Genomic DNA, 27,995 nt, shown 5'->3' with positions numbered 1-27,995 from the left:
TTGATATCACAGTGAACCAATCAGTGTGGAGGGATCTGAGTTTCGGGCAGACAGCCCTGGGTAAGGAGCTCACAGGAGGGCAGAGGGAGAGGGAGAGGCCTACAGGTCTGAGGGTCCACAGGCCCATAGGGCCGGGCCTACAGAGACACAGACTGTGAACAGGAGTGAGAAAGAGCAGGACAAACAGAATTCCTACCAAACTCTTCATTCAAGACAACAATGCTGAGGTTTATTCTACTGACCCTTCTCTGTGGAGGGGTCTCTGCAGGTGAGTAATGGGCTCTGAGAGGGTCTCAGTGTCTGGGTACTGGTTGGCATGGTGGTTAGCGCTGCTGTCTCACAGTGCCAGGGACCCGGGTTCAATTCCAGCTTTGACTGACAGTGTGGAGTTTGCACATTCTTCCCCCTGCCTGTTGGGTTTCCTCCGGGTGCTCTGGTTTTCTCCCACGGTCCAAAGATGTGCGGGTTAGATGGATTGGCCGTGCTGTTGTCCAAAGATGTGTCAGTTACGGGGATTAGCTGGGTGAATATATGGGGTTACAAGGATAGGACAGGGGACGGGGCCTAGATAAAGTGCTCTCTCAGAGGTAGAGTGCTCTGCAGACTTGATGGGCCAAATGGCTTCTTTCAGCACCGCAAGGATTCAATTAACTCTCGACTCAGTGGATAATGGCGTCAGACTGTCTCTGTACCAGGGTGGGTACTGGATACGGGGAGAGAGAGATAAGAGGGGAATTGTTTGGGGGAAGTGGCTTTAAGAATCAGGGACACCGATCTGGAGAGAGTGCAGGGGGCCTCGAGGGTTAGGGTGATGAGTCTGTATTGGGACAGAGCAGTAGATAGTTTGGAGGCCTAAGGATTCGAGGCTGAAGAGTGAGCGAGACATGGTGCTGAGGACTAAGATTTAGTCAGACGAGGCTGGAGAGTGAGTTCAGACAGAGAAACACGGTGAAAAGAGAGCCTTGATTCTCTCACCAGCCAGTTAACCCCTGGCTGATCCACCTTTGCTGTGACCGTCAATACGAAGCTATCTATAGACAGAGAAACAGATTTAACATCCTTAACAGGGGCAGCACGGTGGCACAGAGGTTAGCACTTCTGCTTCACAATCAGAGACCCAGGTTCAACTTCTGGTTTGGGTTATTGTCTGTGCAGAGTTTGCACATTCTCCCTGTGTCTGTGTGGGTTTCCTCCAGGTGCTCCAGTTTCCCGCTACAGTCCAAAACTGTGTGGATTAGGTGGATTGGCCATGCTAAATTACCCCTTAGTGTCAGGGTGACTAGCTAGGGTAAATGCATGGGGTTATGGGAATAGGGCCTGGGTGGCATTGTGGTTAGTGCAGACCGATGGGCTGAATTGCCTCTTTCTGCATTGTAGGGGTTCAATGATTCTGATCAAAGATCATCAAGCTGAAACATTCTCTGTTTCTCACTCTATAAAAAACTGAGCGGAGTATTTCCAGCATTTTTTGTTTTAAATTCAGATTTCCAACTTATTCAGTATTTTATTTTATAAAAATCTTTCTCAGTTTGAAAGCTTTAATTAACCTCAAAAATCCACAGTTTTACAAAGAGAATATTCTCGATTTTCACCACCATTTATGTGAAAAACTGTTTTCTGATTTCCCTCCTGAATGGCCAAGGTTTAATTTTGAGATGATGTCCCCTATTCATGTTCCTCCCACCAGAGGGAGCAGTTTCTCTATCTCTGAACCCTTTCTGTCCATTGTAAATTAGTTGAGTGTTTAGTTGTGTTCAGACAGTGGGATTAATCAGGAATTCACTTGCGATCCTATTAATCGGGGTAAATTCACACTCTGGTAGTTGGGTCACAAGGTTCGTGTTTGTCTCTGTCAATAAAAAATTGTAAATGGGTAACGGTTACAACAACAACTTTTATTTATATAGCCCTTTAACAATATAATGTCCTGTGGAGATTCACAGGAACATTCTAGCACGAGCTGTGACAGTGAGTTGTATCAGGAGATATTAGGCCAGAATAATAAATATTTGGTCAGAGGTAGTGGTTAAGGATTGTCTGAGGCAGAGAAGGGGGAGGTTTAAGGAGGAAATTCCAGATGGTTTGGGTCCAAGCAGCTGAAGAATTGATGAACAATGGCGGAGTGATTAAAATCAGAGTTGCTGAGGAGACCAACACTACAGGAGTGGAGTTAGATTGGAGGGTTGTGGGGATGGAGGAGAGGGGGGAGTGAGACCATGGAGGGATTTGAAAACAAGGAGAGAATTTTCACATTAAGATGTTGCAGGTTAGGTTGATTGGTCATGCTAAATTGCCCCTTAGTGTTAGGGGGATTAGCAGGGTAAATGGATGGGGCCTGGGTGGGTTGTGGTCGGTGTAGACTTAGTGGGTCAAATAGCCTCCTTCTGCACTGTGGGCCGGTACCCAATCTTTAAAGTTTATTTAAGCTTACATTAACACTGCAATTAAATTACTGTGAAAATCCCCCAGTCGCCACACTTCGGCACCTGTTCGGGTGCACTGAGGGAGAATTTGGCGTGGCTCGTGCACCTAATCAGCATATCTTTCAGACTGGGAGGAAACTGGAGCACCTGAAGGAAACCCATGCAGACACGGGGAGAATGTGCAAACTCTGCACAGTCACCCAAGCAGGAATTGAACTTGCATCCCTGGTGCTTTAAGGCAGCAGTGCTGACCACTGCGCCATCGTGCCACCCCTGTCAGCATCTGTCAACCTGTCAGCAATTGTCTGGGTGACAGGTCCAGGTTCAGATTCAGGCTCCTGAGTTTTGGATGACCTCAAGTGTACTGAGGTTAGGAGATGGGAGTGTGTTGGAACAGTCAGCTCCAGGGGTAATGGAGTGAGGAGTGAGGGTTTCAGCAGTCGATGAGCTGAGACAGGGTGATGTCGGGTGATATTACAGAGGTGGAACTGGATGGTACAGTTCCATTATTCACCGCTTGGCAAACTGGCAGGTGATAGTTTTAAATTTTAAACGTTTCCATTAGATCATCACTTAATCTTCTAAATCAACAACATGCAAGCTCAGCCTGTGTAACCTGTCCTCTTAATTTAACCCCAGGGACATTCTGCTGAAACTTCACTGCATTCCCTCCAAGGCAATAGGATATGCGGTGCCCAAAACTGAACACAGTTCTCCAGATGGGGATAAAACAGATCTCTGGAACATAATTTCCGACCCTCAGTATTCTCGCCCTTGGGATAAAGGACAGCATTCTTTAATGTTTCTATCTGTCCAATATATTTTGAATCCCTAAATCTTTGGACTTGTCCACAGTTCCCAATTTCTCACTGGGGTAGCACGATGGCACAGTGGTTAGCATTGCTGCCTCATAGTGTGAGGGACCCAGGTTCAATTCCTGTCTTGGGTGACTGTGTAGAATTTGCACATACTCCCCGTGTCCTCTGGGTGCTCTAGTTTCCTCCCACAGTCCAAAGATGTGCAGGTCAGGTGAATTAGCTCTGGTAAATGTGTAGCGTTACAGAGATAGGGCAGGGAGGAGAGCCAGGGTACAATGCTTTTTTGGAGAGTCAGCACAGACCCAAAGGACCGAATGGCCTCTTTCTACACTATGGGATTCTTTTCCATAGATTTTAAAGACCATGCCAGAAATATTCAGTTTGTTTTTTTTAAGTTCCACAATGGATGATCTGTCTTTCCCACATTAAACTCAATATGTTATAGTTTTATCCACTCACTTTATCTGTTAATATCCCTTTGGAACTTTCTGTTCCCATCGATGCAACTTTCTGACCATCTGAACTTAGTAACATTTGTAACTTTGATACACAACTTTCCTTCACTGATACATTTATAAACGTGATGAACAGTTATGGCCCCAGTACAGATCCCTGCGAGAGCACCCTACACATCCCACCAATCAGATTACTTACTTATTAACCCCAAACCCTGTCTCCGACCTCCCAAAACTATCCCCAGCCCAAGTCCAAAGACCCCATCTCGTTCAGAGATCTCGGAGGGTTGTGTGGCTGGAGGAAGTTACAGGGATAGGGAGGGGCGAGGCCATGGAGGGATTTGAAAACAAGATGAAAATTTTAACATGGGGCTGTTGGGTGACTGGAAGCCAGTCAGTGAGCACAGGAAGTGATAGGGGAACGAGATTTGCCATGAGTTAAAATGTTGGTGGGAGTTTTGGATCATCTCAAGTTTCCAGAGGTAGAGTGTGGGAGATCAGCAAGGAGAGCGTTGAACTGTCAAGTGGTGGGAAAGGTATGAGCGAGGGTTTCAGCAGAAGAACAGCTGAGATCAGCTGATGTTAGAGGTGGAGCTCAGCAGTCTTAGTTTCAGAATCTCATCTCCAGGCCAAGTACAACAGCAAGGATCCAATTCTCGGAAATATAGAGAGGATCCCGGCTTAGGAAACCTGATTTCAGAATCCTGTCCCTGAAACCGGCACCCACCATTTTTGGTGCAGGAATGGAGTTGGGTTGTCGTTTGCACACCCGTGCTTCACAGAGACAGTGCACTTGTAAAAGGCCAACAACTTTCAAACAGATCCAATTGTCAGTGGAATGTTTAAAACATGACGTGCGGGCTATAGGGGTCTCAGGATAAAGTCTTAAATAGACAGAATTCTTGGGACGGATGGGGCATCCTTTTGGTGAGATATGGAGAAGTTCAGGGAAAGCTTCAGGAGAGATAAAGATGACATTTTGGAGAAATAACATTCTATTTGGAATTGTTAGAAACATGAATATGCATAAAAAGTGAAAAACTCATTGGAACCGTCGAGATATTAAGGGAACTCTCAAAGCACATTGGAACTGCTGAGCTTTAAAGGGATATTAATCTCCTGCCCTTTCAATGTGAAGAAAGAATCCTATGATTGAAAAAAAAAGCTTGATATTTCACTTTATTAACAAACCTGTGGGTTATCATTATATGATTTGTTCTACATGACTAGATTCAAAGCCTGTCGTTACCACAGTGGGCTATCTGTGTCAATTCAAGTTTGACTGACAGCTGCAAGTGTTTCTAAAGTCTTTGATATTGGGCTATGTATACAAATACTCGTTTTTCTCAGGGATCAAGCACTTCAATGAAATGTTTGTTTTTCTAAGGGATTGTGAATCGGTTTTTGTGAATGAGGTGTTTTTATACCAATATACTTAGGACCCATGCTAAGATTAAATAAAGTTCTGAGGTCTGCCCATGATGGATACTTGGAGAGTTGGCATGGAGGCTGTAAGAGGAAAATTGGTGGGGGAGGGCGGGTCATGGGTTAATATTACATTTGAAAGGCCATGGGGGTTGACTAGAATGGCATTGTTTGTCATTGGGGTTAAAAAGGAGAATGGGGGGGTAGAGGTTGGCATGGATGGGCCATGGGGAGGGGGTGTGAGGGCTGGAGGGATGTTATGTGTTTTTTTTTACAGCTGGGACAAAGTCCTGGATTGTGGAGGCTGAACTTTCACACAGCTCACCTCCACACCTGGCAATTCCTCCAAACACATTCCAGGAGCGACAAACCCAATTCCAGTTAACAAATGTACCCACCCACAGAATTCAAACATCCAGGACACTTAGTCCTCAATTGGGTTTAAATAGCAAAACACAAAGTTCTTTATGAATAAGGCTGATCATCCAATTCAACAGTCTGATGTTGCCCTCCCCATATCTTTTGATCCCTTTAGCCCCAAGAGCTATATCTAACTTTGCAAACAGACTGGTTTAATCTCAGACTGCTGCCTGGATGAGGAATAGACAATCCATCTCTGTCTTCAACACACCGTAACTCTGTCCCAAATGAGAGATTCTTGTAGCCCCCCCAAACCCAGCATCGAATTGACTCAGTATAACTCAAACCTCCATGGTGTTTTGGTGAGCAGAGTAATCATCCTTCTCATTCCTTACCCCGCGAGTTAGTCAATACATTGGAGATGTTAGTCAGGACAAGACATCAAACTCCATCTTATACTGTCTCCATTAAATTCTCTGATTCTGCTGACTGTCACTCACACACTCCAGTTCCTCAACCCGAATCTGCACTTGCTCTGACTGAGACAGAAATTCCCCATCCCAATCTTTCAATAGGAGAGTTACCCTAAACCCTTCTCTCTCTCTTGATCTGTGGGTGGGTTAACACAGACCCCTCTCCCTCATGTAGCTGAGCTCTTGATGATTGTGTTGCATGGAGTTTTGTTAAGGATCTGGCCAATGAGATGCAGTAGAAACTGAAAGAATGGCAGAAAGAGTGGCCATGGACAACAAGGGGTTAAATACAATCAGCATGGATTATATTGTCGCAAAAAATAATAGCCACAGTCTGATGGTGTTCAGTGTGATTGGACATTATCTACATAGGCCTTGTGTTGTGTTGTTGGGTTTATTTACAGGGGGCCCTGTGTGTTGTGTTGTTGGGTTCAGTGTGTGGACAGTGATGTTGGGAAGCTGTTCTCTGGGTTGAGGGAGCCGCTCACTGGGAGAGACAGACTGATCCTGCCCAGGGGCTGGTGGTGATGAAGTGGACTGAGCAGAGACAGGGAGATCTGGCTGTGTCTCTGCTCCTTTGTGTGTGTGGGGGTGGGGGATGGTTTTGGGGTCAATGACCAGATCTCTCTCTCTCTCTGGGGTTGTGGGAGGGTGTGTGGTGTGGGTTGTGTGTGTGGGGGGTGGGGCTGGGTTTGGTGTCCATGTCCTGATCTCTCTCTGTGTTTTTCAGGCTCTCACTTTCTCCGGTATTTCTACACATCAGTGACCCCGATTTCCGGAATGCCGGAGTTTGTGGTAGTCGGTTATGTGGATGAGGTGGAGTTTGTTCATTATGACAGTGATCTGAAAAAGATGGTTCCCCGGCAGCGCTGGATGGCGGAGAGTGAGGGAGCCGATTACTGGGATCGGGAGACACAGATCGCGCAGAGCGAGGAACAGACGGGAAAAACCAATATTCAGATCCTCTCGGAGCGGACCAATCAGAGCGGCGGTAAGTGCCCACCCCCCCCCCCGCACTGAGCCGGGGGGCGGGGCACGCGGGTTCCTGTTAAACCTGATTGGCTGGCGGGAGCGGGGGGGCGGGGGCTTCAGGCCGCTGTTTCCTATTGGCTGCCTGAGCCCGCTCGGGGTTTCCTGTTCCTGTCTGTGATTGGCTGTTTCTGTGTGATTGACAGGGATCCACACCTATCAGCGGATGTATGGCTGTGAGCTGCGGGGGGACGGCGGCACCGGGGGATTTTCCCAGTTGGGCTGGGACGGGAAAGATCTGCTCACCTTCGATAAGGAGCGGAGCGTGTGGGTGACCCCGGTACAATGGGGGGAGAAAACCAAGGCGAAGTGGGATAAGGATCAGGGATGGAATCAGCGGGAGAAGGATTACCTGGAGAGAGAATGCATCGAGTGGCTGGAAAAATACCTGCAGCAAGGAGAGAGAGAGCTGGAAGCCGGTGAGTGAGAGCGGGGCGGGGGGGGGGGGAGAGGGGAGCGGGGCGGGGGGGGGGAGAGGGGGGCGGGGGGGGGGGAGAGGGGGGCGGGGGGAGGGGGGGCGGGGCGGGGGGAGAGGGGGGCGGGGGGAGGGGGGGCGGGGGGAGGGGGAGGGGGGGCGGGGCGGGGGGAGGGGGGGGCGGGGGGGGGCGGGGCGGGGGGAGAGGGGCGGGGGGAGAGGGGGGCGGGGCGGGGGTCGGTCCCGGGAGGGGGTGGGTTTATTCAGTCTGTGCGGGGTTTCTCTGCTCCTGTGTTAATCTCTGTCTCTCTCTCTCTGTCTCTCAGTTGCTCCCACCGTCTCCTTTACCCGGCTGGGGGACAGTAACAAACTCTCCTGTGTGGCCACGGGCTTTTACCCTCAGTCCATCGAGATGAATCTGCACCGAGGTCAGGCAGCTGCCGATGTGCCTTATTCCAGTGGGGTCCGCCCCAACCACGATGGCACTTACCAGATGGTGAAACAGACCGACTTTGAACCCAGCGACTCGGCCAAGTTCTCCTGTGAGGTGGATCATGCCGGGCTGAGCCAGAAATTGGTGGTGTTTTATGGTAAGACCATCTCCCCATGTGTGAGGATCCAGTCCCTCTCCCTCACTATGGGAGAGAGGGTCAGTGCTGAGCTGTGTGAAGGAGTTCAATGTATCCCAGTGGGACTCATATCCAGGACCACTGACTTCCCAGTATTTTCATATATTATAATGTGATTGGTCTTTGTGCTGTATGATGTTCCTGACCCCTGTTATGTGACTCTCTCTGATTCTTTCTCCTCAGAGCCAAAAACTGACTCCACGCTCCCAGTTATCATTGGTGTTATCATTGCTGTCCTGGTGCTTGTCGCTCTGGCTGTTGTGGGTTTCGTCCTGTACAAGAAGAAAGGTAGGAAATGGGCACCTGGTGGGGAGGGTTATAATCTTTGAACTTCAGGAACTAAAGGAATGGCAAAACTTGACAAAGTTAAATAGTTACATTTGGAGAGATATAATGATATTAAATCATTGGACTGGATGGAGAAGTGATGGATTTGCCCAGATAAGCATCTTTCTACAAATACAAAGCATCCGTTGTATGAATTGGAAATTTATGTTCGTCTTGGTGGGTATGATCTGGTGGGCATGGCAGCTCGATGATCAGGAATTAAAGATACTCAGAAATAAGATCAGGAAAATGATAGAGGGTGGTGAAACCTTAATGATTATGGATAAATTCAGAACGGATATAATGAGAGAGCAGCAGAGAGTGGAGTCATTCTGAGTAGAATGGAAAAGGATTTAAGACTGGACTGGGAGTTGTGCATTGACACTAGTTCAACTGTTGCGATTAGACAGGTAGCAAAGACAGGGGGTGTGAGGTTTTTTTTTCATAGAGATTAGGAAGAGCAGGTGTGCAATTATTAGACAGACTGTAAATTTTTCAAATGTTTGTGGCATAGTTTTCTAATACAAATCCTAGAACCAAGCATATCAGGTTTAATAATGAAACAAAAAATTAACAATCTAATAGCACTTGAACACTTGATACAATAGTGATCATAATATATTTGGGTTTGTAAAGTGCTGGAAGTGAGAAACAGCAAAGATTCGAGTTTTGGGTAAGGCTGACTTCAATGGAGTGCAACAGAGATCGTCCACAGCAATCATAAGAACATAAGAAATAGGAGCAGGAGTAGGCCATCTAGCCCCTCGAGCCTACCCCGCCATTCAATAACATCATCACTGATCTGATGGTGGTTCAGTTCCACTTGCCTGCCTGCTCCCCAAAACCCTTAATTCCCTTATTGGTCAAAAATCTATCTACCTGTCACTTAAACACACTTAACGAGATAGCCTCCACCACTTCAATGGGCAGAGAATTCCAGAGATTCACTACTCTCTGAGAGACGAAGTTCCTTCTCAACTTTGTTCTAAATTGACTCCCTCTTATTTTGAGGCTGTGCTTCTAGTTCTTGTTTCCTTTCTAAGTGGAAATAATCTCTCTGCTTCTAGCCCTTTCATTACCTTTATATTTCTCTGTAAGATCTCCCCTCAGCCTTCTAAACTCCAACGAGTACAGGCCCAGTCTACTCAATCTCTTCTCGTAAGCTAACCCCCTCTTCTCCGGAATCAACCTGGTGAACCTTCTCTGCGCTCCCTCCAAAGCCAATATATCTTTTCGCAAATAAGGGGACCAGAATTGCACACGGTACTCGAGTTGCGGCCTCACCTTGTACAATTGCAGCAAGAGCTCCCTGCTTTTATAGTCCACCCCTCTCACCATAAAGGCCACCATTCCATTTGCGATTACTACCTGAAGTCCGTGCTGGCTCTCTCTGATCAGCTGAAAAGATTTATGGTGGGATTTTCTGACCACGTTCGCCCCAAGGCTGGAAATTCCTGCTCGAGGTCAACAGACGTTTGCACGGTTCACTGAATTTTCTGTCCTGTCCACTACTATTCCTATGGTGGGTGGCACAGGAAAATTTAACCCATATTGTTCGCTAATCATAGATTCTCATCCTTTCCACTCAATACATTTTAGACTAAGGGGTCTATAATTCCCTGCTTTCCCTCTCTCTTTAATGGCACACTAATCTGAGAAATCTGGTAATGGATAAAAAGACACAACTTCAGGAGAAGGTGCTGAGAAAGGAATTTCTTAACATAAGAACATGAGAAATAGGAGCAGGAGTAGGCCATCTAGCCCTTCGAGCTTGCCCCGCCATTCAATAAGATCATGGCTGATCTGAAGTGGCTCAGTTCCACTTGCCCGCTTTCTCCCCAGAACCCTTAATTCCCTTGCCTACCAAAAGCCTATCTACTGGTGACTTAAATATATTTAGCGAGGTAGCCTCCACCACATCAAGGGGCAGAGAATTCCAGAGATTCACCACCCTTTGAGTGAAGAAGTTCCTCCTCAACTCCGTTCTAAACTGCACCCCTCCCCCCTTTCTGAGCAGGAAGAATCTCTCTACCTCTACCCTATCTATCCCCTTCATTATCTTATACGTCTCTATGAGATCCCCCCTCATCCTTCTAAACTCCAACGAGTACAGACCCAGTCTATTTAGTCTCTCTTCATAGTCCAACCCTCTCATCTCCGGCATCAGCCTAGTGAACCTCCTCTGCACTCCCTCCAAGGCCAAAATATCCTTGCGCAAGTGCGGCGACCAAAACTGCACACAGTACTCCAGCTGCGGCCTCACCAGTGCCCCGTACAGTCGCAGCAAGACCTCTCTGCTTTTATATTCTATCCCCCTCGCTATGAAGGCCAACATTCCATTCGCCTTCTTGACCACCTGCTGCACCTGCAGACTGGGTTTTTGCGACTCATGCACAAGGACCCCCAGGTCCCTCTGCACTGTAGCATGCTGCAGCTTTTCGCCCTTTAAATAGTAATCCCTCCTATTATTTCTGCCAAAGTGGATAACCTCACACTTGCTAACATTGTACTCCATCTGCCAGGTCCTCACTCACCCTATCCAGATCCCCCTGCAGACTTTCCACACCCTCCGCACAATTTGCTTTTCCACTCATCTTTGTGTCATCAGCAAATTTCGACACCCTACACTCAGCCCCCTCCTCCAGATCATCTATATAAATGGTAAATAGCTGAGGCCCCAGCACCGATCCCTGTGGCACTCCACAAGTCACCAACCGCCAATCTGAATAGCACCCATTGATACCAACTCTCTGCCTCCTATTAGACAGCCAATCCTCTATCCACGCTAACACCTTACCCCCAACTCCATGCCCCCAACCTTCTGAAGCAACCTTTTGTGCGGCACCTTATCAAACGCCTTCTGAAAATCGAGAAACACCACATCCACCGGTTCCCCTCTGTCTACCGCACTCGTCACATACTCATAGAATTCCAATAAATTTGTCAAACGTGACTTCCCCTTAACAAATCCGTGCTGCATCTGCTCTATCAAACAATTCTTCTCAAGGTGCCTCGCTATTTCTTCTTTGATGACGGATTCCAGCATTTTTCCAACAACAGACTTTAAACTAACTGGCCTATAATTCCCTGCCTTTTGCCTGCTACCTTTTTTAAACAGCGGTGTAACATTAGCCATTTTCCAATCTTCCCCAGAATCCAGCAAAGTTTGGTAAATAATCACTAAGGCATCTACTATCACCTCTGCCATTTCCTTCAGAACCCTGGGATGCGTTCCATCCGGTCCTGGGGACTTGTCCACCATCAGTCCCGCCAGTCGATCAAGCACTACCTCTCTAGTGACAGTAATCGCATTCAGGCCCTCAACTCCTACCATCTTTCTATCTTTAACATCCGGCAAACTATTCGCGTCCTCCTCCGTGAAGACCGAGGCAAAAAACTTATTTAAGGCCTCAGCCATTTCCTCATCTCCCACCACTAAATCCCCCCTCTCATCCTCTAAGGGTCCAACATTCACTCTAGCCAGCCTCCTCCTCTTTATATATTTGTAAAAACTCTTACTGTCCTTTTTTACATTTAGTGCTAGTTTAACTTCATAGTCTATCCTTCCTTTCTTTCTCAACTTTTAAGTCATTCTTGGTTTTTTAAACCCCTCCCAATCTTCTACTCTCCCACTCTTCTACTCTCCCACTACTTTTAGCCAGTCTAAATGTATCAGGTTTTAATTTAATACTCTCCTTTATTTCCCTCGATAACCACGGCTGATTATTCCTTCTCCTACGATCCTTCTTTACCATTGGAATATACTTCTGCTGAGCACCAAAAAAATCTTAAAGATTCTCCACTGTTCGTCAGCAGTCCTACCGATCAATCTGCACCCCCAATCTACATTTGCCAATTCCTCTCTCCTCTCTCATCTTATCGTACTCCCCTCTGTTCAAACAGAGGACACAGGTCCGGGACCCTACTTTCTCATCCTCCATCTGCATCAAAACCTCAACCATACAATGATCGCTTGTTCTTCATAGAAACATAATAGAACCAGCCTTCAGTGGCAATGAATTCCACACATTCAGTGGGGGGTGGTGGCAAGTATAGATTGAGCATTAGAAACATAAAAGATAAGAGCAGGAGGCGGCCATTTGGCCCTTCAAGCCTGTTCTCCCATTCATTGCAATTGTGGCTGATCATCCCACTCAATAGCCTAATCCTGCTTTTTTCCCCCATAACCTTTGATTCCATTCACCCAAGTGCTATATCCAGCTGCCTCTTGATTACATTCAATGTTTTGACACAACTACTTCCTATGGTAATGGGTTCCACAGGGGTGACCACTTTTTGGGTGAAGAAATGTCTTCTCACCTCTGTCCTAAATGGTCTACCTTGAATCCTCAGTCTGTAACCCCTGGTTTTGGACTCCCCCACCATCGGGAATATCCTCCCTGCATCTACCCTGTCTAGTCCTATTAGAATTTTATAAGTCTTTGAGATCTTCCCCTAATTTGTCTGAACTCCAGTGAAAACAATCCTAACCTAGACACCTCTCCTCATACATCGGTCCTACCATCTGCAGAATCAGCCTGGTAAATCTTTGCAGCGCTCTCTCGAGAGCAAGAACATCCTTCCTCAGAAAAGGAATCAAAATTGCACACAGTACTCTAGTGTGGCCTCACCAATGCCCTGTATAATTGCAATAACACATCCCTGCTCCTGTACTCAACCTATTGCAATTCAAGCTAATATGCTATTTGCCTTCTTTACGGCCTGCTGCACCTGCATGCTTATCTTCAGTGACTGGTGCAGAAGGACACCGAGGTCTCATCGCACACTCCCCTCTCCCAGTTTACAGCAATTCAGGTAGTAATCTGCCTGCTTGTTTTTGCTTCCAAAGTGAATAACCAATTTAGACTCCTGAAAACCAAAAGCTCCACTTGCCAAAAATGGTAGTCATGAACAATTCAACAGGCAACACAAAAGAAAAAGCTACAAAAAATTGCACAGACCCTGGTAAATGGGAAACATGTAAAAAAAAAGCAGATTTTTTTTGCTTCAGGGGTTGTGGCAGGGCCAGCATTTATTGCCCATCCCTAATTCCTCTTGCAGTGAGTGGTTTGCTAGGCCATTTCAAGGGCAGTTGCTAAGAATCACGTCGGCCTGACCAGGTAAGGATGGCAGATTTCCTTCCCTAAAGGACATTATGAACCAGATGGATTTTTACAATAACTGATAGCTGCCGTGGTGGGATTTGAACCAGTGTCTCCACAGCATTCACCTGGACTCTGGATTACTACTTCAGTGATGTTAGCACTGTGCCAACCTTCCCAGAAAGTTACAAAAATAGGTATGAAAAGAAATTTGTGTGTGATGTTAAAATCAACACATGAAATAGCTCGGGAAAGAAGATGGAAACACTGGGCCTTTTGAAGACTGATGTATATTGTCAATGGGAATACAAAATGGGGGACATGTCAGTATTTACTGTAGAGGAAGAGAGCAATGTGTTAATAAATTAATATTGTCTGTGCCAGGGACTCGACACAATTCTCATTAATATTAATAAAGTTGGATGGTGACTAAACCCCAAGACCAGATAAGAGCAACATTCAAATAGCAATCTGCAAAGTTTTCTCAATTGGGTCACCGTTCTTTTAGATTGGAAAATTATACCCTTCTCTCTGCACTATTGAGAAAGGTGAGAGGGGGAAAGCAGAGAATTATAGACCCATTATCCTATCACGAGTGTCAGGAAATGATGAGAATCTAGCATTAGATAAGGTGACTGAGCACTGTAAATCTTTTCGGCTGGTCAGAGGCGCAGCATGGATTTGCAAAGGGAGCTCATGTCAAATGACCCTGAGTGAAGTGTTTGAAGAGGTGATTAATGTAAGTGAACATGTGAATTTTATTCATATGAGAAAACGTTTGAACAAGTCCCTTGAGAGGATATTAAATAAAGCTTAAAGTCATGAAATTAGAGGTCAATTAATGACCTTGTTGCCCCAGAACCTGGTGAAAGACACTCAAACTCGCAAATTATTGCACAAAAAGTCTCCTTTACTGTGCCAACCCAAGTTACCACAAAATTACACATGGCATCAATCTTTATTACGCACAAAATAACTAAATTCTGTCCAACTCCATTATAAGTATTCAAAAATTATCAAAACTTCACAAAATTCAAACGCACTGCTTGGACTTAAGAAATACAACACACAGTTTTGAGAGAAGTTTTATCCAAATGTGTATCTGAACATTTTGCGCTTCACCAGCTAGTTTCTTTCATGGCCTCCATTTCCTTCTGATTGTCCTTGCCTGTTGTATAATATTAATATATATTTGGTGAGCCTTAGCTTTTTTATCACCCTTTGTAGGAGAAATCTAATATTGGTTCTGTATTTTCAGAAGATTTCTGTTGGATTTATTTGACTTTTTTTTCCCCCAGTAACGCTATGAGAGGTTTCTACCAGCTCAATCTTGCCTATTCTAGCTGAGATTTGGGACTTTAAGCAGAGGGTGGACATTTGAATAGGGCTTCCTACTCTCGTTGGGTCTTTTGCCTCACCTGTTTCCAGACCTTAATCCAAATACTATTTGGATTAAGCACTGTTTATTTTCTTTCAGAATATGATGCTAGTCTTTAACATGTTTTGTTTGTTCATTTAATCCTTTTTGTCATAGCTATCGTTATAAACTTAAATCCCCAATAGTCACAGCTCAAAATTTTGTCTCCTATTAGCATACACTTGCTTGCTTCCTTTTAAAAGCTCAGCTAACCCAATATAGGTAAATGATAGCTCCAATGATTTTTTTTTGCCTGCTTGACAAATTGTAGAGGAAACGTCTCCAGTTCATGAACAGTGAACAAATGGTGTATTTTATTCCCCTTCTAACATTTTTAACTTCCATTCCATAACCCCAGATAACTCCTCACTGAACCTAATTCAATATACAATGACGTACATTGAACAAGCAACTGTGCAGAGATGGATCTGTAGAAATGTTTGCATCTTGCCAATTAGTTTACAATATTTCTGAGTAAGCTAAAGGGGCATAGTTCCTTCCTTTTTCCCATTCTGTAACACTGCACTGCCCATTTCCCTCTTGCCCTTTGTTTGGGTGCATAGGGCTTCCTGGGGTTCTTTGTGGTGTAAGTGAGGGTTTGAGCTGCTGCTTCTTGCCCCGTACACTCTGTTTTGATGGAGTTCATGGGCATGGGTGTGAATGAGGTTGACTGTTCCAGCACATGCTCATCACGCGGGGGATTATCCCAGGGTCGTCCCTGTCCTGTCCCCATACTACAGGCTCATCCTTCATGCCTCTCCAATCTGTCTAACAAACTCCTGAGCTGACAGTAGAGACTTCAATTTGTCACTGTCTCCATCTAGCCCTCGATCCTCGAGTGCATATCATACCCCTTTGGGCTGAGAGTTGCAACTTTAACTTGCGTGTCTCCCTCTAACATTTTGGTCAGCTAATTTCTGTGTTTGACTTGTGCAAGACCTTCACAGCAGCCTGTAAGTCATTACACCTCTGCTGTATCTCCACAATCATCCTATTAGATAGCAAGAGCGAGAAGCAGCAATCTGATTTCTCAAACTGCTTCTGCAACTGACTGATACGTAACTCATGACTCTCATTCCATTGCTCAGCTTCTAAGGCTTTAAGACACCTTGTCAGTTTCCTGTTCTGCGGCACTCCATTGCTGCTTCAGTTTGCTGATCTCTTTCTCACAGCTCCTTAGTACAACATGCTATTGCTGTGGCTTTACTTGAAGGTGTGTTCCCCTGATCCCCCTCCAAGCTTTATATAAAATATCCAAACTCATGACTTTGCCTTAGAGATACTATCCATGGCGAGGCAAACTGATCAGATTCCCCCCTGCTGGGTTTTGTCCCGATGCCTGAGTTCTGTGCTCAGGGTCTTGCTGCTTCTACAGTGGTTGATCCCAGGTTATGGCTGCTGATATCGCTTTGTCTCTTCTTCTTGTAGAGATCCTGCTGGCACTGATGATGCTTCCAGTCACATTCTCTCAGGACAGGCATTAATAAATCACTGTCTTTTTGGTCACAAGCACTGACAAGTCGTGCCTCTGTCACGGGTGGTAATTCTGTCAGGAACACAACACTCTCAGTTCAAAGCATAGCAACTGCCATTGTCCAATCAGTTCCTATGCTTGATCTATGGCTGTACATCCTGTTCTTGGTTGCTTCCACAAGCCTTAGCCCTGTTACAGGCTAACTGTCAGGCTTTGCTGGTGTCTTTATGAATACCCATCAGGCTGCAACCTTGTTTGGAAATTGGCAGGAGACAGGTAACCTACACATCTTGAGACATTAAGAGACAATTTAGCATAGCCAATCCACTTAACCTGCACATTTTTCGACTGTGGGAGACAACTGGAGGAAATCCACATAGACATGGGGAGAATGTGCAAAGCTTACAGTCACCCAAGGCTAGAAATGAACCCAGCTCCCTGGCACTATGAAGCAGCAGTGCTTGCCACTGTGCTGCCCACAGGAACCTGGGCCTCAACTGTTCACTAACTTAGATAATTGTTGCTGTAACAAAGATGAGTGTCATTGGAGACATTGTAAATGGAAGTATACAATTAAACCCTGGCCCAAGGATTTCAGCGTAGACTGTGGAGGTTTGAAAAAATTTTGGAGTCAGGGACAAAGATTATTAAAATACCCTAAACATAGAAAATAATCTCAAAGGTGAATCGAAGGTGGCGAAAAACTGCAGCAGGCGACGGTGCAGAGGGACCTCGGGGTCCTTGTGCATGAGTCGCAAAAACCCAGCCTGCAGGTGCAGCAGGTGGTCAGGAAGGCGAATGGGATGCTGGCCTTCATAGCGAGGGGGATTGAATATAAAAGTAGGGAGGTCTTGCTGCAGCTGTATAGGGCATTGGTGAGGCCGCAGCTGGAGTACTGTGTGCAGTTTTGGGCGCCGCACCTGCGCAAGGATATTTTGGCCTTGGAGGGAGTGCAGAGGAGGTTTACTAGGCTGATACCGGAGTTGAGGGGGTTGAGCTATGAGGAGAGGCTGAATAAACTAGGCTTGTACTCGTTAGAGTTTAGAAGAATGAGGGGAGATCTCATTGAGACGTATAAGATGATGAATGGGATGGATAGGATAGAGGTGGAAAGACTCTTCCCGCTCAAAAAAGACAGTAGGACTAGGGGGCACAGCCTCAAGATAAAGGGGGGGCAGTTCAGAACGGAGTTGAGGAGGAACTTCTTCACTCAAAGGGTGGTGAATCTCTGGAATTCTCTGCCCGTTGAAGTGGTGGAGGCTGCCTCGCTAAATATTTTTAAGAAGCGGGTTGATGGGTTTTTGATAAGAGAGGGGATTAAGGGTTATGGGGAGAGGGCGGGAAAGTGGAACTGAGCCACGACAGATCAGCCATGATCTTATTGAATGGCGGGGCAGGCTCGAAGGGCCAGATGGCCTACTCCTGCTCCTATTTCTTATGTTCTTATGAATAAGAACATAAAAGCTTAGAGCAGGAGTAGGCAATTCAGTCCCTCAAGCCTGCTACACCATTCAATATGATCATGGCTGATCTTGTCTCAGCCTGAACTCCAATTTTCTACAAGTTCTCCATAGTCCTTCAACCCATTACTGATTTAAAAAAAAATCTGTCTCCTCAAATGTCCCAGCACCCACTGCACTCCAATCCACTGAAAGAAGTGGTTTCTTCTCATCTGTTTTAAATTTCTTTATTCTGAAACTATGACCTCCTGTTCTGGATTGCCCCATAAGAGGTTCATCTATGTCAAACCATCAATCCCTTTTCGCACCTCGTGTAGCACCACCACCTCATTCTTCTAAACTCTAGAATATAGGCCTAAACTCTTCATAAGACAAACCCCTCATCTCTGGAATTAATCTAATGAAATTCCTTTGAAATGTCTCCAAGGTAACTACATCCCTCCTCAAATAAGTGGACTAAATACGCAATATTCTAAATACAGTCTCATTAATGCTTTGTACAGTAGCAGCATCACTTCACTACTTTGCTTTCTTTAGCAATAATGCCAAGATTCCATTGCCTTCCTTATTACCTGCATGCTAGTTTTCTGCAATTCGTGCACAAGGACACTCAGATCTCTCTGCACCAAAGCACTTCAAAGTTTCTCATTTTAGACAAGAATTTTCCTTTGTATTTTGCCTGCCAAAATGGATAACCTTCCACGTAATCACATTAAACTACACGTGTCAAATTTACCACATGTATTTAACCTATCCATATCCATTTGTAAATTTCTTATTTCGTTATCGCAACTTACTATCCCACCTATTTTAGTATCATCTGCAAATTTATCCCCATATTATACTCATACTATCCCCATATTCAAGTCATTAATGTAGATTGTAAATAGTTGACCCCTGAGCACCGAACCCTATGGCACCTCAGTAGTTAACATCATGCCAACCGTAAATGACTAATTTACCCTGACTGTCTGCTTTCCAATTGTTAGCCAACCCTTTATCCAAGATAATAAATTACCCCTAATCCCATGTGACCAAACCTTGTGAATTAACCTTTTGTGTGGTATCTTATCAGAAAAAAATTATTAGTCAAACATATTGCTGCTTTTCTATCTGGAGGGAAGAATCAGTGGGAGGCAGGGAGAAGAAGAGATAAGTTTGGTAGTGGGGAAGACACTTCAGTTTCAAGAAGCTCTGGTTTGACCACACCTGAAATACTGGGAGTAGCTTTGGGCTTAATACTATAGGAAAAAAGATATTTGTCTTCAGAGGAGTGCAGATTGACTGAAAGGGTGAGGAGAGATTTTTTAAAAAGTTAGGAGTATATTCTCTGCAATCTTGAAGTTGAGAAATGATCTAATGGAAATTTAAGATAATGAGTATACAGGAAGAAACTGCTTTCACTGGCTGGGTGTTATATTGTAGATTAGCTATGATCTCATTGAATGTCAAAACTACCTCTATGATCGAAATAGTCTCCTCCCATTATAATGTACTTATCTTTCTATGTGTGTGATCCTGGCTGGGAGAGAGAAAATGATTGTGTCTCCTCTCTGAATGTTGTTCTCTGCTTACTGAGAATTCCTTGTTTTACAGCAGGGCAGAAGACTGGCTACAATCCAGCAAAGAGTAAGTATGCCTCAAATCACTGCATCTTCATCTAAGAGCAGGAAACATTACTCACACTCAGTGTACAGTCACTGGTTTATTGCTGTCTTCATTGGTATGTGATGTCCCCCTTTTTGTGTGTGAGACCTCCATCCTCTTGTGTTTCTGTGTGTCAGCCTCTGGCCCCCTCTGTACTTGTGACCCTCTTTTTGTATCTGTGGCTCACAGTTGGTAAACAGTTTTGTAATGCTTGTTTTTCTGTTGACAGCTTCTGACAAAGGAGAATCTTCTTCAAATTCTTCTGCCACTGCCTAAAGGTAAGAACATTACTGATCAATAGTGAGCAGACTGTGCACTGGCTTTGAAGCTGTCGTTTCCTGTACACTCGGGGTGGAATCTGATTGTGTCTGTCTTTCTCTCGCTCTCGCTCTCTCTCATGTATTAAAGACGGGGAAGATTTTCCAGCCCCTTGTAGCACGTTTTTCAGCAATGGAGGTGGCTCACGGTTGGCCACCACTTGGGATTTTCTGATCCCTCTGGTATCTACACCATTGGCTACCTCTGGAAAATCTCACCATGGGTTGAACAATTTGACACAGCTTAGGAATTGACCACCTGGAGTAGCTGACTTGAGGCATGGATATCTTGGGTAGTTGTGAAGGAGGGGTTTCCAATTCCTCCCATCACATCTGACCTGGGATGTGCCTGCTGTCAGCTGCTCCATGGGGATTTGTATTGCCCCTCCTCCATAGTCATACAATACCAAAAAATCCCTTCGGCCCATCAAATCTGCACTAATAATAGCCATTGGTAAATTCACATTTAATCCTATTGTCATGCACTTGTCTCATATCCTTGAATGTTATAATATTTCAAGTGCTCATCTGTATATTTTTTAAAGGTTGTAATATTTAAGATCTCCTGTCTTCTCAGACAGTGCATTCCAGATTCTCACAACTGAGTGAAAAAGCTTTTTCTCAAATCCCATCCCCCCCCCCACCCCCGAATCTCCTGCTTGCACTATAACCATGACCCCTCAAACCAAAGGGAACAGCTACTCCTTGCCCTATCCATACCCCTCATAATCTTATCCATTTCCATCATGTCCCCCCTCCACCTTCTGTGTTTTAGAGAAAACAATCCAAGCCTAGTCTCTTAAAGCTCAGATGCTCCATTCCAGGCAGCATCCTGGTGAATTTCCTCCACACCCCGCAATCAAATCCTTCCTATAGTGAGGTGACCAGAACTCCACACTACCCCAACTGTGGCCTGACCAATGTTGTGCTTCAATCTTCTCAATCATCAGTCTCTCAGTGGGAACCTGTCAATGGCTTTGCTGAAATCCATATAAACTATATCAACGGAACTTCCTCATTCTCAAGGCATGACCCCTTTCTGACAAAACTATCCTGACTATCCCTAATTAACCTATGCTTTTCCAAGTGAATATTAATCATCTCATTCAGAATTTTCTTCAATAGTTTCCCTACCACTGACTACTACCGCCCTTGAAGTGGAACCACATTAGCTATTCCCCTGTCCTCTGGCATTTTCCCTGCCTCATCTCCCATAGCACTTGGGATGCAGTTCATCTGGGCCTGGGAATTTGTCCATTTTTAAGACTCCCAAAGCCCACCATTTCCAATGTCAAACTATGCAAGTTTCTCACATTCCTTTTTTTTCCTGAGTGAAGATGATAAAATATTCATGTAACACCCTTCCAGTGTCCTGCAGCTTCACACACACATTGGCCCCTAATGGGCCCTACTCCTTCCCTAGTTAACATCTTCCCTTTAATGCCTTTGAATGTCTTAGAATTCCCCTAACCTTTGCTTGCAAGTCCTTTTCCATGCCCCTTTTTTTTTGTGCTCCTCTAATTGCTTTATTAAGTTCCTTCTTGAACTTCCTGTATTCCTCTCGGACTACAGCTGAATCGTTCCTTTTGGATTTGCTAAAAGCCATTCGCTTGCTCATCCAGTCCTGAATTTTCCTAGATATCCAGGCTTCCCTGAACCTATTGCTCTCACACTTCCCCCTATACGGAACATGTTAGTAATCTTCCCAGCTCCTTTCTGAATGCCCCCACACTGCTCTGCCACATTCTTATCCATAAGGTGCTGTCCACTGTCAACTTTGGCCAAATCCTGCTTTATTTTAGTAAAATCTGCTTTTCCCCAATCCAAAGTTGACTTTTGTAGGCCAATTTTCTCCTTGTCCGTAACAAACTTGAACTGTATCGTGTTGTGGTCACTACTGCTGAGATGCTGCCCCATTGCCACATTGAATACTTTCAGCTTCATTTCCCCAGAACGAGATCCAACACTATAACCATCCTTTGGGCCTTCTGCTTACTGATGCAAGAAATCCCCTAGCTTTAAACCCTTTACAGTATGACTATATTTATAGAACAAAGAACAACCCAGCACGGGAAACAGGCCCTTCGGCCCAACAAGCCCGTGCCGCCATCTTAACAAAGCATTTTCCCACACCTACCTTGACTCGTGTGTACGCGTATGGTACCCCTATTGTAACCAGATTCAGGGGAGAATAGTTTAGGGACAATTTGTTACACCAATCAGCCTAAGAGCACATCTTTTGGGGTGTGGGAGGAAACCGGAGGAAACCCACGCAACCACAGGGAGAATGCGCAAACTCCCACAGACACTGGCCCAAATCCATGTGTCTGCACAGCTAGCAGTGATAGTCACTGAGCTGTTGTGGTGCCCATCTGCTGGTCCAGTTTTAAGCACACAACGATGCAAAGTACTAGGCCACTCTCGAAACATCCAAGAGCAGCCCAAACACGACCCACCATGTGCATGCCCCTTGTTAGACAACAAGGTGGACCGACACACCTGCGGATTAAAAGAGACAAGAGATTAACATGTAGCATTACATTTCCAGTATCATCCCGAGGTTCTGACCCTTTTTAAAACCGTCTCCTATAACCCTCCATCCCTGTTTCACTCATGTACCTATCAAAGTAAGCCTTAAACAAGTCCAGCGTGCCTGCCTCCACCACCTTACTTGGTAGTGCATTCCGTACCCCCACAACCCTCTGTGTGAAAAACCTCCCTCTAATATCCAAATTATACTTCTCCCCCCTCACCCTTAGCTCGTGACCCCTGTTGGGGAAGTTAAAATTTTGCAAGATAATTTTACCTGAATGTTATTCTTAAACACATTAGTGAACTGTCTTCATATCTACTGTCTCTCCCCCTGACTCTTTGGGGACCTCAAAGAACAAAGAAAATTACAGCACAGGAACAGGCCCTTTGGCCCTCCAAGCCTGCACCGACCATGCTGCCCAACTTAACTAAAACCCCCTACCCTTCTGAAGACACATCCCTCTATTCCCATCCTACTCATGTATTTGTCAAGACGCCCCTTAAGTCACTACCATATCTGTTTGCACTACCTCCTCCGGCAATGAGTTCCAGGCACCCACTATCTGCCTCGTACATCTCCTTTAAACCTTGCCGCTCACATCTTAAACCTGTGTCCCTTAGTAATTGACTCTTCCACCCTGGGGAAAAAGCTTCTGACTATCCACTCTGTCCATGCCTCTCACAATCTTGTAGATTTCTGTCAGGTCACCCCTCAACCTCTGTCACTTCACTGAGAACAAACCAAATTTCTCCAACCTCTCCTCGTAGTTAATGATCTCCATATCGGGCAACATCCTGGTAAATCTTTTCCGTACCCTCTCCGAGGCCTCCACATCCTTCTGATTGACGACCAGAATTGAACACTGTGTTCCAAGTGCAGCCTAACTAAGGTTCTATAAAGCTGCAACATGACTTGTCAGTTTTTAAACGTAATGTCCCGGCTGATGAAGGTAAACATGCCATATGCCTTCTTGACTACCTATCCTCCTGGATTGCCACTTTCAGTGTCCTGTGTACCTGTACACCTTTGCCTATCAAGACTCTTAAAGGCTCTGCCATTTACTGTATATTTCCTACCTGTATTTGACTGTCCAAAATGCATTACCTCACATTTGTCCAGATTAAACTCCATCTGCCATCTCTGTCCAAGTCTCCAACTGATCTATATCTGCTGCATCCTCTGGTCCTCATCGCTAAATGCAAATCACCAACCTTTGTGTCGTCTGCAAACTTGCTGATCAATCCAGTTACATTTCCCTCCAAATCATATATGTATATCAGAAAAACAGACAATCTTGCCAAGGTCCCTTCACTTCTGTTTGTGGGAGCTTGCTGTGCATAAACTAACCACGGCAAATCCTGCATTATCATAGTTTCTTCTTTACATAAGGTATGGATGCTCCAATCACCTTCATTTCACTGTACTTTGGCTGAGTGTTCAATGTGACAATGTAGCAGAAGCTTCATTCAAAGGAATAAGAAGAGTTTATTTAAGAGCACAAGAAATGAGAGAAAGAGTAGGCCATTCGGCCCCTCAAGCCTGCTTCACCATTCAACACATTCAAGGCTCATCATCAGCCTTAACTCTACATCCCTGTCCATTCTCCAAGATTCATACATTTTCAAAAATCTGGTGATCCCAGTCTTGAATGTATTCAATGATGGAACATTCACAAGAGGAGAGAGTTCCAAAGATTCGCAACACAGTGAGTGAGGAAACATCTCCTCCTCAGTCCTTAATGATCAACTGTCTTATCCTGAGTTTGTGCCTGTGTTTCAGATTCCCTGGCCAAGGAAGAAAAAGCCTTCCCTTATTGAACCTGTCAAGCTCCTTCAGAACCTAGCATCTCAAGCCTGTTCCACCTTTTTTACTCTATCCTTGAAGTTCCAAAGCCAATGCTCAGAATGGACTAGGCAAACCCAAAATCCATTCCTTACTTACTCCAGAAGCCAAATTTAAATTGAATCCAATTCATGGTCCCCACAAGAGAAACAAACAAGATCCAAGTTGACAAAATAAGACATTGTACCTCAACTTGGGCTTGTTCAGATGCTTGAACTTAGCCAAAAGGCTGAGAAGTGATCAAGCCTGTTCCACCATTCAATTAGATCACATCTTTTGTCTGTGTTTCAACATCACTTTTACATCTTTGTTCCCTACTCTTCACTAGCCTTACCCATCAACAAAAGCCTACTTGTGTCAACCTTGAAAATATTGAATGACCACCGCCTCCACCCCCACCTCCAGCACCCACAGCATTTTGGGGAGAGAATAATGCACCTCTTTCACCCAGAATCACAAAGGTGTTATGGCACAGAAGGAGACCATTTGGCCCATCGCGTCTTCACTGGATCACCAAAAAAACATTTCTGAATGAGGGTTTTGAAATACAGTAACTTGGTCCCTCTGGCAGCTCACTAATGTGCTGCTGGGGAGTTGGTTAGCTCAGTTGGCTGGACGGTTGGTTAATGATGCAGAACAATGCCGGCAGTGCGGGTTCGGTTTCCATTTCGGGTTGTGGTCATTCGTGAAGTCCGTTGCCTGGGGTGTGCTTAACCCTCAGATTGAACTGAACACCAGTCGGCTCTCCAGTTCAGGGGGGGAGAGTAGCCTATGGTCATCACGGACTATGGCAATCTTACTATGCGCCATTAGGCACCAATAAGATCCATGTTTATTGGTAGGGGGATTGATTTATTGGTAGGGGGATTGAATTTAGGAGTCGCAGCGTCATGTTGCAACTGTACACAACTCTGGTGCGGCCGCACTTGGAGTATTGTGTGCAGTTCTGGTCCCCACATTATAGGAAGGATGTGGAGGCATTGGAGAGGGTGCAGAGGAGGTTTACCAGGATGTTGCCTGGTATGGAGGGGAGGTCCTATGAGGAGAGACTGAGGGATTTGGGGTTGTTTTCGCTAGAAAGAAGGCGGCTAAGAGGGGATCTTATTGAAACATATAAGATGATTAGAGGTTTAGATAGGGTGGATAGTGATAGCCTTTTTCCTCGGATGGAGAAAGCTAGCACGAGGGGGCATGACTTTAAATTAAGGGGGGGTAGTTATAGGATGGATGTCAGGGGTAAGTTCTTTACCCAGAGGGTGGTGAGGGATTGGAATGCCCTGCCTGCTGCAGTTGTAAATGCGCGTAGTTTGGGGGCGTTTAAGAGATCCGTGGATAGGTTTATGGATGAAAAGGGATTGGTTTAGGTTAGAGGGTCATTGTTTTTTAACTGGTCGGCGCAACATCGTGGGCCGAAGGGCCTGTTCTGCGCTGTAATGTTCTATGTTCTATAACAGCAAAGGTCCCAGCACTGATCCCTGAGGAGCGCCTCTTGTCACAGCCCTCCATTCAGAAACACACCTTTCCACTGCCTGTGTCTTTGACCAGTGGTAGTCATGTGGAGATGCCGGTGTTGAACTGGCGTAAAAACAGAAAGAAGTCTCAACACCAGCTTAAAGTCCAACAGGTTTATTTGTAGCAAATGCCACAACCTTTTGGAACAGGCTGTTCCACTGAACTCCCACCCACCTGACAAAGGGACAGCCTGTTCCAAAAGCTTGAGCTGTTTGCTACAAATATACCTGTTGGACTTTAAGCTGGTGTTGTGAGACATCTTTCTGTTCTTTGAGCCAGTTTTGTATCCACCTTGCCAGCTCACCTCTGATCCAATGCGACTTCACAAATAGTGCACTCCCACTAACGTGGCTGCCCTTTTTTTTCATATTTCTAATTCTAACTCCACAGTCTCTTTGAAGACCTTTCCAAAATATCATCACTCCTTATTGCAGTAATTATTAATTAATAGTGCTACAACATCTCCCTTTTACACTCTCTTCAGTCTCGCCCAAAGATCCCAAACCTTGGAATGTTTTTGAGTTGCCAGTCCTACCCTTCCCACAACCATGTTTCTGTGACGGCAACAATGTCACACTTCCATGTGTCAATTCACACCTGCAACCTATCAGTCTTACTCCGAACGTTGAAGTAAACACCATCCAACCTTACCTTACTCTCTTGATACTCAACACAGCTAAATTCTCTCTGTGCTGCAGTAGAGAGACACATTGACTTGCTTCTCTTTTATTCATGTCCTGTGTTCCCTCCCCCTGCCAGACTAGTTTAAACTCCTCCCAACAGCAATAGCAAATCTACCCACAAAAATATTGGCCCCAGTGTGGATCAGGGGCAAACCGACCCATTTGTACATGTCCCACCGTCCCCAGAAACAGTCCCAGTCATCCAGCAAACTAAAATCCTCCTTCCTGCACTACCTCCTTGAGCCATGTATTCATCTGTCCTATTTTCCTTTCTCGCTAGAACAAGAATCCTGTGTTACTGGTTTTTGGGGGAGGGCGATGGATCTGGTGGAGGGGGGGGGTGGCGGGGTCTGATGGGTTTGTTGTGGGTACTTGTGTGGATTTGCCTCACTCCGTTAACCATCTTTTATTTCTCTTCCTCAGTGACATTTCACGGAGTTCAATCGACCAATGAATGGAGCTGATGAGAAAAATGGGGAGAATGTGTTTTCATCACTGACTCTATTTCTGAAACTGATCGTAACTGCGATTTGAAGGGGGGGATCTGTACATAATGAAAGTGTGTGCTTTGAATAGGGAGTACCTGATGAATTAAGCTTCAACTAGCACTGTTTGCTGTGCAAACGCTGGGAAATTGGGTGGAATTTTCCATTCTGGAGATACAGTCTCCTGATGGGACCAAAGATAGGAATGACTTTGCTGAAGAGTTGAACACGCATGATGTTGCGCTGTTCAACAGATTCATTTTGCACTGGCGAGGAGGATGACACGGTGGGACAGGCAGCAAGTGGTCTGACTCTCTTACTTCATAGGCTCCAACAAGTTATTCAGTCCTTCACTCTGCTCCTTCACTAATGTTTTCCCCACCACCACCACACAAGTACCCATACACACTCGGGTACACATGTGTTATCCCCGATATGTTCCTCCCCTTTACCTGGTCTTGATACTGTGTAACAGGCAGCTGATAACTCTGACAGTGCAATACCTACTTGCCTCAAAATCCAGGAAGAAGTCGAACTCACCGAGCACACTCTGCTTGTGTACAGTCTTGCTGGTCAGATGCTTAATTGGAGAGGGAATAAAGTTCCAGAGTGTTGGCCCTTTAATCATTCATGAGATGCAAATGGCATTCCTGACATAGCTCCGCAGCCTTTAATCCACCATGAAAATAGGGTACACAAGATTCCAAACTAACTTCCTGCCTCTGGGAATCTGATTTTTGGTTTTCTGTCAAATCTTTGCTGTTCCACCTGCTACGATTTCTGCTGCTGCTGAGAATTGAAAATTCTGTCCACTGATTCATACATTGATTTCATTCTGGGGCTTGTTTGCAATACTGCATTTTAACAGTTAATCTCATTCATTATTTGTGAGGGGAAGGGAGAGATTCAATGGAGCAATGATCCAGATCTCCGTATCTCAGCTCCCGGCTCTCAGATGCACAGTCGGGGTGTGGGAGTCCAACTGGTTTTCACTGATTAAGTCCACGGGGCCTCACCTATCTGCATGGTGCAGGGCTTTGATTCTGCAAATCTTCAGTAGGTGGTGGTGGGGGGTGGTGAAGGGATCCGCTCCATGAGACTGTCCCAGGGAAAAGCAAAGTGTTGATGGGACGTCATGCAACATAAATCAGAATTTTTTTGTGCTACTG

The 27,995-nt window shown here is 45.4% G+C and overlaps 1 protein-coding gene across 1 annotated transcript; it reads left to right on the top strand.

Moving 5' to 3' along the window:
* Positions 1-119: 119 nt before the first annotated feature.
* LOC145347988 (class I histocompatibility antigen, F10 alpha chain-like) lies at positions 120-27,995 on the top strand. The gene is made up of 8 exons (XM_080196061.1): positions 120-268; positions 6,685-6,945; positions 7,130-7,402; positions 7,725-7,988; positions 8,211-8,315; positions 19,404-19,436; positions 19,684-19,732; positions 26,765-27,995. Exons 1-7 carry the CDS (start codon positions 220-222, stop codon positions 19,728-19,730), a joined length of 1,032 nt encoding a protein of 343 aa, XP_080052187.1. The 5' UTR covers positions 120-219; the 3' UTR covers positions 19,731-19,732; positions 26,765-27,995.

This window comes from Carcharhinus amblyrhynchos, chromosome 9 (assembly GCF_965287045.1).
Source record: "Carcharhinus amblyrhynchos chromosome 9, sCarAmb.v2.hapA, whole genome shotgun sequence".
Lineage (NCBI taxonomy): Eukaryota > Metazoa > Chordata > Chondrichthyes > Carcharhiniformes > Carcharhinidae > Carcharhinus > Carcharhinus amblyrhynchos.
Note: the sequence above shows the minus strand (reverse complement) of the source record. Positions and strands in the feature narration are given on the sequence as shown.

Bases quoted from the DNA above. Each gene is read 5' to 3' on its own strand.
- LOC145347988 (XM_080196061.1), top strand. From the start codon at position 220: ATGCTGAGGTTTATTCTACTGACCCTTCTCTGTGGAGGGGTCTCTGCA. The intron at 269-6,684 runs GTGAGTAATGGG...TGTGTTTTTCAG, and splicing joins CTGTGGAGGGGTCTCTGCAG to GCTCTCACTTTCTCCGGTAT. The intron at 8,316-19,403 runs GTAGGAAATGGG...CTTGTTTTACAG, and splicing joins CGTCCTGTACAAGAAGAAAG to CAGGGCAGAAGACTGGCTAC.